Source organism: Strongylocentrotus purpuratus, unplaced genomic scaffold (genome assembly GCF_000002235.5).
Source record: "Strongylocentrotus purpuratus isolate Spur 01 unplaced genomic scaffold, Spur_5.0 spur5_contig_842, whole genome shotgun sequence".
NCBI lineage: Eukaryota > Metazoa > Echinodermata > Echinoidea > Camarodonta > Strongylocentrotidae > Strongylocentrotus > Strongylocentrotus purpuratus.
The window spans coordinates 166,734-180,141 of NW_022145549.1; the positions used below are offsets into that span (position 1 = coordinate 166,734).

The 13,408-nt window shown below is 36.6% G+C and overlaps 1 protein-coding gene across 1 annotated transcript in view; it reads right to left on the reverse strand.

The window, feature by feature from the left end:
- Nucleotides 1-1,166: 1,166 nt before the first annotated feature.
- The window catches only part of LOC594315 (staphylococcal nuclease domain-containing protein 1), a 42,564-nt gene continuing 30,322 nt past the window's right edge, over nt 1,167-13,408 (reverse strand). The window contains exons 16-20 of the mRNA XM_030989396.1: nt 10,419-10,551; nt 9,236-9,432; nt 7,078-7,185; nt 3,683-3,931; nt 1,167-2,898 (exon numbers count right to left, since the gene is read on the reverse strand). Coding sequence (XP_030845256.1) covers nt 2,833-2,898; nt 3,683-3,931; nt 7,078-7,185; nt 9,236-9,432; nt 10,419-10,551 — 753 coding nt within the window. The 3' untranslated portion in view covers nt 1,167-2,832. The remainder of the gene's footprint in view (nt 2,899-3,682; nt 3,932-7,077; nt 7,186-9,235; nt 9,433-10,418; nt 10,552-13,408) is intronic.

The following is a 13,408-nucleotide window of genomic DNA, read 5'->3' on the forward strand; positions in this document are numbered from 1 at the left end:
TCAGAAAAGGTTTAATACTACTTGGCTGCTATACTAAAAATAAAAGTAATAAAATCCCATAAAGACATATATGTTTTATAATGGAATATGAGCAATTGAAGTAGATGGCTAGTTCATCAAATACCAGGGGGGTGTTTCACAAAGACTTTAAGTTGAACTTAAAAATTATGGAAAGCCATTAGCATCATTGAAAATATTTTGTTAAAGGTATTTAAAAGGCATAATATCTCGATTCAAATCATTCATATTTTCTATTATCATGGGAGATTTCATATTCTTGATGTGGAATTTATGAAAACTCAAAAATACTTGAATTTTTGCTTTTGGATTCATTCTATTTTAAGGCTACAAATGGCTCTCCATAATATTTAAGTCCAACTTAGAGTTAAGTTCGACTTAGAATCTTTGTGAAACACCCCCCCCGATTATAAACAATGAATACCTATCAAACAATGTCTTGATTCATGGTTGTGTACAAACAATGATACATTAAACCATTGCATAGTACATTTGATAATGAAGTGATTACCAAATTCATATAATGATGAGATGTCTTACATATAATATCCATGTATTATCTCTTGCACATGTATTTCTTAAAGACACTAGAGAATCGATTCTCATGGAGAATGTGTTGTCATTCTGATACTGAATAACCTGGAGTGGCCTTCACTAGTAAGACCAACAGGGGGGTGTTTCACAAAGATCTGAAGTCGAACTTAACTCTAAGTTGGACTTAAACATTATGGAGAGCCATTTGTTGCCTTCAAATAAAATATATTCAATGCAAGTATTTTTAGATTTTAATTTTTTCATAAATTCCACATCAAGAACATGAAATCTCCTTGAAAATATGAATGATTTGAATCAACATTTTATGACATTTAAAAATAACTTTTACAAAATATTTTCATAGATGCTAACAGCTTTCCATCATTTCCAAGTCCAACTTAGAGATAAAATTCAACTTGGGATCTGTGTGAAACACCCCCCCCCCCAGGTCTTATAAAATGCGCTTTGCATTTTCCATCAATCGCCCCATAATAATAGGAAAAGTCATCATCAAAATGTTTTCCCTCACCAAGTATGACTAAAACTGTGAGTTAATTGTTTACATAGCTAGATAACCAAGGATAAAAAATATATTCTGGAAAGAATGAACAATGTAGATAATGACACTTTGTGTTTAATTAATTAATACATTTAAAAAATAACGAATTTAAGCACAAGTAAATTTCCTGAATATTTCATTTGGTATTTATCAATGTTTCTCAATGTATATTATCGAAGATGCATAATCTGGGAAAAAATGCTAAACTTAAAAACTGTTTACAAGCAACTGTAACATATTCCAAAGCGATTACTTTTCCTTTCCACGTTATAACGAAATTCAGTTTTTGTCTGAAACACAAATACATGTATTATATGTAAAGAACACGTAGAATTACAATTACTGTCATGATTCTTACATTCCTGTTGTCAACTTAGAATAAAGAACTATTCAATACAAGAGAACAAAGTAGAGGGTAGATAATAGCAGAAATATTATGGAGTTAAAGAAGGAGAAAGAAACGAAATGTTACACAAAAATTTGCACAAAAGAATGGCTAATTTCAATAAAATGCCCCCCCCCCCCAACCCTTCACTTTCATGCAAAAGGCAGAGGAGCTAAAGGGGACAAAGAAGAAGAAACAAAGGTCGTTCCTATTGTCCTTTGATACCGAAATAAAGTGAGAAATAAGGAATAATGATGATCATTTCCCAAACACCACATAAAGAAAGAACAATACTACGTAAGACAAGCCGTGTTATACCTCGGCCAAAAACAAACAACTCCTGTTTTGACCCCATTCAACTAAAACTACAACTAACATAGACATACATTGTTACATGCTACTAATACAATGAAAATTAATAAATCGTCTCAAAGTAAAACTACTGTCGAGACATCCATTTACATTTTAAATTCCTAATTTATCTCTGACCTTTTCTTCTTGGAAGCATAATAAAGATATTTCTGATTAAATGTATCTAAGGTTCTCTTTTAATTTGTTAGAGAGTATCTATTATTCACTTGAGCATGCTGGGTTGTTCAAGTCTTCAAATAGAAAAGTTACACTGACATGATTTTAACCCTTATGTGTATAGGACGAGCCCCATATTTAAGGCAAAGCCTATGCATCGTTAACTGATGAATATATTATGTATACACCTAACAAGATGAAAAATGGCAAACACCGTTCACTGCTGTTTTTTTAAAAAGAAAGTTGCTTTGTAAATGTTTAAATGTAGGTTTGGAACCGGCATATTCGATGCCCCGCCCATCAGGGTTATTCTTGCCCTTATTTGAAGGGAAGTTTTCAAGCATGCAAGTATCATGACATTGAAATAAGCATCGCTTTAAGGGATGCTTTAGGGTTTTAAATTCAACATAGTCAAATGTTGTTGAACTCAACAAAATTCAAACAGAACAACTTGATAAAAACATTTGTTTCCAGTAAATAAGTACCTACATGTAAACTGCCTACTAAAGACTGTTCCTGACTGTCTCTCCTTTATCATTTTTTTCCTCATAAGATCTGTAATGAAAAACCCTATTTAACGATGTCAAATTTCAAATCTCAAATTTAGTAGGAGCAAAAAAGAAAATATTTATCAAAATCAGGTTAAACAGACATTCATGTAACAAAAGCATTTTCAAAAGCATTTGACAGAATTCATGATATTGACTTGTTTATTTTAATTTTTGTTAAAGCATTTGAATTTTGGGTCATGTCAAGTGTTTTTTTCTTTCTATTTGAAGACTGAAGTCGAGGTTAGATCTGTGACGCTTCACCCCGAAAAGCCAAATTCCTTGGCGTCGTCCTCTGTGATGTCGCCGTATCGCCACAAATTTTTCTGTAAAGAGAAAATATGAGAATATTTCATACATCGGCAGCTAAAGCCTCCTCCAGATACAAAGTGGTATTAAAACTGAGCCATTTTTTATATAATTGTAATACACTTCAAACTTCTTTATCTTATATCATAACACATGGGAACTTAGGTCCACTCGGTTGCTGTTCATTTAGATGTTAACCGCCCCCCCCTCCCCTATAAACAAAATTAAAAAACAAACAGCAGCTTATTGTTTGATATCTGAATGAGCTTGAAGTTGAACAAAAGCGAAAGTGGAAGGTTATTTACACAAACAACAGTGTAGTATATGATTTTCGGTAAGGGCCCACTTTTTTTGTTGCCCTTAAGCGGTCTTTATAAACAGGTTTTACTTTATAAAACGCATATGTAGATTCTAGGCCTCTGATTGGTTGAAACTGCATGCTTGGAATTCGCTACCGACTGCCCCCTGAGCAACTGTCATGTGAGCATGGGTATTTTGAGGAGGCTAGGAACAGTGTGTGGTATTTGTGTGGAAGTGTGGTGTGTGTGTGTGTGTCGCATGGGTGGGGGGGGGGGGGGGGTTAGTAGTGTTTTGTTGGATGGGGTTATTTGTTTTATGTTACAACTGATTCCATTTTTTTTCCTCCATCAAACATACAATCTATGTAATGAATATGTTTTGAATTCATGTCAAGGTGAAAAACAACTGTACTTCATTTCTAAGATTGATTTATATATTGTTTGGAATCAATAAAAAAAACTATTTTGAAGAAGAAAAAAAATGTTGAGGAGAAGTACTTACATGGTCCTTTCTCGCGGCTTCTTGGGCCTTTGCGTATTCGGTGACGAGTTTAGCTAGTCTTTTCTCTCGTCTCTTCTCGGCTAAGATGAGACCATCTCTGAGCAGTCCCTCTGCCACATCGTCCTTCTTCTCCGGTGTGAGCAGCGTAACGTACTCCAGCGCGCCATTCCTATACTCCACGTTAGCCAGGTAGGTGTTGTTCATGATGCTGACTTGTACAGCTTCTATCGCATCCTGGCGATTCTCTTCCTGCAAACAAAAACAAATGGCTCAATATTCATCACCATGTTCATTTCAAGTTGCTCAAGCGTGGGTATATAGTCGTTCGTGAAGTAGGCAACTTGGCGTTCACTCCCGATCACTATAAGACTGAGCCAATGGGTATTACGCTCCTGTGCGTACCTCCGTGTGCTGCCCTCTATACATCCACGCTTGAGCAAGTTTAAAGTACAAGATTAAAATGAATTTTCCTAATGACCTGTATAGCTTCTATCGCATCCTGGCGTTTCTCTTCCTGCAAACAAAAACAAACGGCTCAATATTCATCACCATGTTCATTTCAAGTTGCTCAAGCGTGGGTATATAGTCGTTCGTGAAGTAGGCAACTTGGCGATCACTCCCGATCACTATAAGACTGAGCCAATGGGTATTACGCTCCCGTGCGTACCTCCGTGTGCTGCCCTCTATACATCCACGCTTGAGCAAGTTTAAAGTACAAGATTAAAATGAATTTTCCTAATGACCTGTATAGCTTCTATCGCATCCTGCCAATTCTCTTCCTATAAACAAAAACAAACGGCTCTATATTTATCACCATGTTCATTTAAAGTACGAAATTGAAATGAATTTTCCTAATATACTATTTGACTTGTGTAATGGGCCCCGTTTCATAAAAACTTGTGATCGATGACAACAAGTTACAATAGTCGTTCTAAGCTACTGAAATCATGGAATTTGATTGACTGAGAGCAAATTTGTCATAGATATTTAGCATTAATAAGAAGTTTTATAAAACTCATTTCCTAGTGTTAATCAATGGTCACTTACTCTCATTTTTTTAATAAGAACTTACATTTCACACACACTTGCTGTTTCTAATACCCCTTTCATATATACGCAATCATAGAGGGTTGGCTTTAGACTCCGCCACCCAAAAGCTAATTGACTCTGGATGAGTATTAGAACCTATTTCTAAATTAACCAAACCATCTTGATGAAATCATTAAGCAAGAAATTTATATGTAATTTCATAAGTCCTACATCAAAAGAAAAAATGGATTTCATCAATTGGTTTTTAATCATGTTTTCTTGTAAAGGGAGTAAACTGAATACACTAAAAGTTCATGGGACGGTTTGCAACTCAGACTAACGAGATAGTTTATAATCACAATGTAATATCATTCTAAAATGAATGGAATGATCTGTTGTCATCACTGTTGCATAATTTTTATCCTTTTACACACTATAATATGACTAGATTTTATTTGACTCATTTTGCTCCATTCTCTATGATCAGGATTAAATTCAGACCTATGAACCGAGAGTCATTCAGGTATTGATTGTCCTGACACTGTAATGTCTTGTGTACACTGATCTGGGTCCTGTTTCATAAAACTTGTTATCAATGACAAGTTACAATAATCGATATTGGAATTTGATTAACAGAGACCTAAATTTGTCACAGATATTTAGCATTGATAACAAGTTTTTGATAGACAGGGTCCTGCTTGTATATGTTTTGTATATACTGTCCTAATAAGCGAGTTCGTAATTAGGATTTGCGCATGGGCTGGGCAGATAAAGGTCATTTGTTCCTAAATTGTAAAACCATTGAGTCGAATACTGGTATCGAGCTCATGAACCTTATGTAATCAGTATTCATTAACGCACCGACAGTACATTTATCTGATACACAGGTGGAAGTATTCTTCTCAAGAGGCAAACAAAAGGTATTCATAAAGCACCTCCATCACTTCGGCAGTGATTATTCTAAAGTGCACAAGTGAGACGTATCCAAAGCTATTTACAAACTGGCTTATTGTATAAAAAGATGCATGCAGCAATATCTAAGTACTCCATTCATAACTTGAGAGAGATCATTGTGTAAATAGCTTTCAATAATGGAAAGTCAAATCAAGGTTATCACAATGCAACCTCATAGCCGACTGCGGTTTTACATATGGGAATTTACATCCATGCAAGGATCAACGACATCTCAGAAATCTCATGAAATATGAGGGAGGGATGGGGGGGGGGGCACTAAAGTCAAGTTCCAGGGAATAATTTTCCTCAATTTTTTTGATTAGCAATTTCAGCCGATGGATAAATATTTCAAATGAAATTCTGTACATTTCTATGGAAGAAAACTGCTACACAAAAGATATTTTGTATAGCAGTCATGCAAAAATGCATAGCAAATTGCGATGCGATACCAGGAAAATTATTCCCTGAGTTCACAAGGGCTTTACTTAAAAACAAACAAACTAAAAACACAGTTGAGTGCAAGTGACAAGTTCGGAAGGAAATGGCCTCAGGATAACAACTCGGCGGAAGAACTTTTATATTTAAAAAATTCCAATAATAATTCAAATGATTAATAATAATCCTGATTCTCTACTCTAGGTTCCGATTGAGAAACCTAGACTTTGCTCCAAAATTAATGACCAAGCCTTGGTTCAATTTCAGTGACCTAGGCTTGGTCTAAACTTGACAGACCTAACTTTGCTCTGAAATTAGTGACCTAGCCTTGGTTCAACTTCATTGACCTAGGCTTGGTCTAACTTGAGAGACCTAACTTTGCTCTGAAATTAATGACCTAGCCTTGGTTCAACTTCAGTGACCTAGGATTGGTCTAACTTGAGAGACCTTAACGTTGCTCGGAAATTAGTGACCTAGACTTGGTTCAACTTTAGTGTCCTAGGCTTAGTCTAACTTGAGAGACCTAACTTTGCTCTGAAATTAGTGACCTAGACTTGCAGCATCTCAGGGGAACAAAGTATTCCAGGGTGTGACTGTCCATTTACTAGATTCTCAATCTGGTAAGAGAAAATTGACCCTCTGTGCGTTATTTCTAAAGTCTCTGTAAAGGCATCGTATAACAATGTTAAATCTGAGATGCATGGCCCGTCCCGTTATCACTGTCTGTGATATGGTGTAATATTGAAGCCCTAAAAAATTGCCCTTCAAAACGATCATGGAGTGCCTCAAAAAAGTAAAACATTTGTTTGTCCCCCCCCCCCCCCTACATTTTGATACTTCTGTTCTGCTATGTCAATTGTTGGATTTTCCTTTGTATTGTGTATGTTTGTAATTGTGATTTTTATCAAATGTACAAAACAAAAAATGAAATGAAATTGATAATAATAAGAATAATAATACTAATATGAAATACTTACGTCTTTAGGTAATTGTACGCATGCTAGATGATACTTCTGTGCCTGAGGAGTCTGAGTGTGATAGCTAGGGGGAAGAGTGGCCAGGCTTGTTGATGGTACCAGTTCACGCTGTACAAAACAAACATCGGGATGGATTATAGTTCAAACTGGAGAAATAATAATAATAATATACGTGTTATCAGTGTCGGTGTTATATTGAAACCCTAAACAAATTGCGCTTCAAAATGATCAAAAAGTGCCTCAAAAAAGTAAAAACCTTTGAGTGACCGGTTTTAGCATACTCGTTTATCCCAATAGACTGTAGTGTTATAAAAACCGTTTGGCAAACGTTTTTCAAAATTTGTAATTTCGATCATAAATATCTTGATAATCAGACAGACGATCGGCTTGTAAAAGTCATGGGGTTCCTGATTGGCATAAAGGTTAATAATTATCATTGCAGCATGAGCTAAATCAAGGATTGTTTTAAAGGATCTAAGACAAAGTTACTGGATCCCTTTAATACATCTCGTACGTCTCTAATCGCTTTACAGATATACTATTACCCCCGTCATTGGGATTCAGTGCTTGCCCACACACACTGTGTGCACAATCTCCACTCCCTGGGGAGCATTCCAGCTAGGCGTTACTTGACGCAAAAAAAACTGTTTGACCAACAATGACGGTTGCATCCTACCGGGTACCCATTTTAACACCTCGGTGGAGAGTAGCAAGTGCAGGTTAATATCTTGCCAAATGATATTAGTGCCGTGTCTGGATTCAAACCCTCGACCTTCGCATCTCAAGTCAAGTGCCCTAAACCACTCGAAAATGACACTGTGTGCGATTTGAGCCTAGTAGCTCTTGTTGGAATGCTCCCCAGGGATTGAACAAAGTGCCTACATTGTGAGCGGGCAAACCAGAATCCGATGACCGGGGTAATAACATATTTGTAAAGCGCTTAGAAACTCGGACATTGCATATGTAATAAGCGCTATATAAGCAGCAATATTATTATTATTATCAAACTGCCAACTTCTTTCTTGATTGAATGTTCCTCAATTTAGCAGAGTAAGATTAAATGTTTACAATTCAATATTTGACAATATTATATCCTACATCAAAAATTAAAGATTCCTGTAAAGTGATTGGCCAGGGAGGGCTCACATGGCACAACATTGTGTACCGTATTTGCCGGCGTAAAGGCCGCACCGCCGCATAGGCCGCATCCCCAACTTTGACATTTCGTGGAGAGAAAAAAAAAAAAAAAAAACGGACCAAAGAAAATAATTGTAATTTTCCCGTAGAACTCTATTTTTCCTACAATCTAATACCAAAAATATCAATCATTTTATAAATAAACAGGAAGTTTACCTAAAAAATGATCGTAATTTAGCAAATCTTCATCAATTTTTAGGCAAATTAGCACATTCATGGGACACTAGAGGGCGCTTCGCATCCATACAGAAACCTGAATGGCCAACCCATCGCAGGGTGGAAGCATGGTGGAAGGAATGATCTTTTTTAAATGTTATCTGGTCTTACCCCTATCGTACTGTCAAATGGAGAAAATAAACAAGCTTTTGTATTGTTATTAGAAATCTACCGAGGTTAGTTTGTCGCTTTAATTAATTAGATAGTCTCAATTATAATTCAGAATTATCTTACTGAAAAGTTAACAACACCGATGATTGCACGCTGTGAATCTCCGAAGGTGCGTTGGATTTGTTAGCAACTCCAGCCCCGTAGCTCCCCACCACAGAGTGTGTGAGTAAGGTACCAAAATCATACCTTACTCACACATGAAATTCTTATGAAATTCAACTTTTGGGGATGTCTACTCAAAATTACTACATTCATGCTTAAAAAAAGAGTCAATAAAAAGTGGATGTAGCATATTTCGAAACTGAACTCAACTTCTTATATATATATATATATATATATATATATGTATAAAAGTGCGAGAATTTTCAACTCTGACATGACAGCGGGTGTTCCAGAATATTTGTTCATACAATGTACTGGTTTTTGTATGTGTTTGCACTTCAGAACCTGAAGAAGGCCTCACAAGCTGAAAGCTCGTAATAAAATTGTAAAGTACAGCTACGTCTCACGTTCCTAGACCATTTTCTTCACGCATATATATATATATATATATATATGTACCAATTCTACTCACATTTCCAAAGTCGATGAAGAGTACAGTGACCTTCTCCCTGGATGTGACTCTCTCTACCTTGGCTCGATACCACTGACCGTCCATATCAAACTTAGCAGCACACAGTTTACCGGCTTGAGGAGTATAAGATCCTGGGAGAGGTGGAGATGCTTCTAACTCCGCACGTAACTGAGTCATCAACTGCTCAAACTTAGGACCTAAACAAACAAATTATATAATAAAAATAAAAATAATAATAGTTCATATTCATAATGCGCCTAATACAGTACTTTGTTTCTGGGCGCAGTACATATTATTACCTCGGTCATCAGATTCAAGCTTAACTGTACACAATGCATGCACATTCTCCACTCCCTTGGGAGCATCCCAGCCAGTCGCCATTTTACAAGCGCCACTAGCTCTTCCAACCACATTAACTTTTGCATCGTAACAGGTACCCATTTAACACCTGGGTGGAGAGTGGCAAATGTAGATTAACGTCTAGCGCAAGAGGAGTTCAACAGAAAAAGAATGCAATCCAAAACCCAACTTATTGCAATATGGGCTTTAAATATTGCCATCACTTTAAAAAATCATTGAAAGAACACCACCAAGTAGCCAACTGAATACCATGTAAACGGTTATGGGACGACTTGCAACTCAGACTAACGAGATAGTTTATAATCACAATGTGATATCATTCTAAAAATGAATGGAATGATCTGTTGTCATCACTGTTGCATACTTTTTGACCCTTTACACACTACTGTAAACCCTGTTATTCTAGCGTGATTTAATTTTCGCGCTGATCGACCCCAAAACATATTCGCTGGTTCTTATATTCGTGATGCACGCAATTAAACCCATCCTCAACAAGCATAACAGATCATGTATCATCACAGATTGGTCAAAACATATTCTTTCACACGATTGGTAATAAGAGCTTCCATTTCGTTTTTGGAGAGGGGGGCGTTTCCAAAACTGGTCTATACCTTTAAGGTTGGTCTTGAGTTGGTCTGGAGTTGTTCTTGTGGAGTGACTGAGGTATTACCTCAGCATTATTCATTGACTTCCCTAATACTGGTTTCTTACCAGACTCTACATACTGTGATTCATTGACTTCCCTAATACTGGTTTCTTACCAGACTCTACATACTGTGCAAAGAAGCATTATTCATTGACTTCCATAATACTGGTTTCTTACCCGACTCTACATACTGTGCAAAGAAGTCCAGTTCCTGGCCTACTTCAGTCACTAAGATCTTCACGTATTTGGTCTTCCTTTCAGTCTCCTCCACCTGGATAGTCTCAACCTGTTCAACAAAGCCTTCCCATACCTGAAGAAAACAAAAAAATTAATTCATGAATGATATTCTGCAGTTGTGAGCCAGTCAAAGGAGGTGCACACCATCTTATTCCTCGTTTGTTTGTTTGATCTTATGTATGACCTTATGTTTGATCTCATTTATTTTTTTTAATATTATATATGCATGATTTATTGAATACGAACAGATTTATAATTTGTGTGTTTATTATAAGTTTTGGTTGGTACTTTTTAGTCAGACAACGGTGTGCTTAGAAACAACCGTATTAAACAACTAATAAATGTTGTGTATTATTATCATCATTGTGTTAGTTCATCTGCATTGATGAATCATATGTTTAAAAGTTGAACTTTCGATCTCAAAACAAAATCTTCACAGCCAAATTTGTTCAGCTGTTCAGCTACAGTCTTCATCAGTAATGAAACCCAAATTGACCCTTCTTTCATAATTGGCAATCATCGGGATGTTGACAATTCAAAGTTTGGGGCGCCCCGCGTCTTTGCTAGGAGGTTTGTACCGCTTTATTTCACATCCTCTTCAATATCCTGCAGCTAACAAAAATGTTTACTACTTTTACCATATGGGACTGTGTTAATCCCTTAAACAGTTGAATACACTATCAAAAATTACTATTTCAAGCAAAGTAATCAAAAAACTATGATTCCCTTTACTCTATCACAAAAAAGTTCACTCCCCAGATGAAAGTTTCAATTTAAAATTATTACACTGGCTTCATGTTTGACAATTAAAGCAGGCAAAAAATTAAATTTTTCATTTCGGGGGCTCCATTTCAAATTTTGGGGAAGTTTTCAACTTTTCAACTTTCGGGGGATCTTTTTTCCATTTCGGGGGGCTCTTTTTTCTGGGGCTACTTTTTCATTAATTCATAAAAGGATAGGCCTACAGTTTGTTGAGATTTGTTTAGTAGGCTAAGGTTTCTGGCTTCCGGCTTCATAATTGCCTATTAAAAAAGAAACCCCTTTTTCTAGTTCAATAACTAAGTTTTCATGCATTGATTTGATGCAAGATCTGTAACATAATAGACCCTAGATTGTGATTATTTCTGGCCATGAATTTCGATAATCATTTTTCAAAGTAAAATTTTCACAAGAAAATCAGACAGTCGTTTAAAAACGTAGACAATACTTTTACTAATTCTAAGCTCAGGTTTCGTAAATCTATTCACGAAACTATATTGAAATCGCGGCAATAATGATGCAAACCAACAGATAACAATTTCAAAGTGTCAAATCTCTTTGACTCGAGCTCAGCTCAACTCAGGAAGCTCCAACACCGGCGTCGCAGGCGTCGGACGCCTGCGCTGCCGGTGTTGGAGCTTCCTGGAGTTAACTGCAGCTCAGCTCAACTCACACACACTGCACAGCGGCAATGCACTGTATTGTATGCGTGTCAGTCACAGTGATTTTGTCTGATTTTTTTTACTTTGAAGAAATGATTATCAAAATTACGTAAACATGGCGAGAATATCACAAAATAGTCTTTAATTTCATACCTCTATTTATGGAAACTTTATAAAATTGCGGCAGTCGTGAATTTGTGATGGAAATTGATTGCAGTTTCGCGACATTTAGTGGTTCATGGTCTAGGTTCAGCTTCTACCAAAACAAAATCGACCGCCAAAAATTCGACCCCTACGCTCCGTCTCGATCTCGCAACTGCGAAAATGTACGTGTTTTGGCGTACTTGCGTGCGACATGGTAAGCCAGGTAAGGTATGGAATATGGTTCAAGTTTTTTTACGACCAATTTTTGTGTATACAATTTTACACAGAGATTCAGCGCGCGGACCAAGAAATGCACGCAATGAATACAATGAATGCGACCGCTCGTAATCGTTACAGCTAGAAGAGAGCGTGCGACCGCTCGTAATCGTTACGGGGGTGATTTGAGATCATTTCACTTTTTGATGTCGCCCCCGAATCGGATTTTGAGCCTATTTCGGGGGCTGTTTATGGTGTTTCCGGGGCGAATCCGCCCTCCGCCCCGTGTATTTTTTTGGCTGAATTAAAGATAAAGTTGAGTGCAGGGCCCCATTTCACAAAACTTGTCATCAGTATCAAATGACAGTTTTTGTTATAAGCTAGTGAAATCCTTGCTTGTGACATCTGCAGATTTGTCACTGATTTTTGTTATTTGTCATCGAAAAAAAGGTTTTGTGAAATAGGGCCCTGGTCATGCGATTGTGTTGTGGAATCGATCAGAAAAAGCTGATCATGTAGCATATAAGTATGTGTGTATTGCAAGGTTCTGGAGTCAACACAATGACAAGAGATTTGGCACAGTCTTGGTAAAGTAACAAGCACTGTACACAGGAAGATGTATATGGGACTACACAAACATGTGGCATAAAAATCGGGCCTCATTTTTAAGCTGGTTATATGTCATATTTAGAACATGAAGGCATTTGAAGAGCCATGCTTTTCAGGGAACATTTTTTCTCTGATGTTCTTCCACACTTGCATCAAAACAATGATAACGCTCACAAATTATTTTTCACCACTCCCCAGAACTCAACCTTCAAGATGCAACCCTTCTTAACTCTTGATCCAGAGAGTAGTAGAGAAGACAAGATGACTCATTTCCTAGTTTGAATCGATGGCCACTTACTCTCATTTTTCATAATTACAACCAAAATTTCAAACACACTCACCGTTTTAATACCCCTTTCATATTCGCACTCGGGCCTAAAACAAAAAAATGTGTATTGCCCTTTGCGACCAACCCAAAAATCTTGAAATTTTCGATCAGCTTTTTACATTTTTTTTTTTTTTTACTGTTCGAAAAAAAATTGTATTATAGCATTCAAAATTGAGAAATATCAGCCCAAAGGGGGAGTTTTAAAAAAAAAA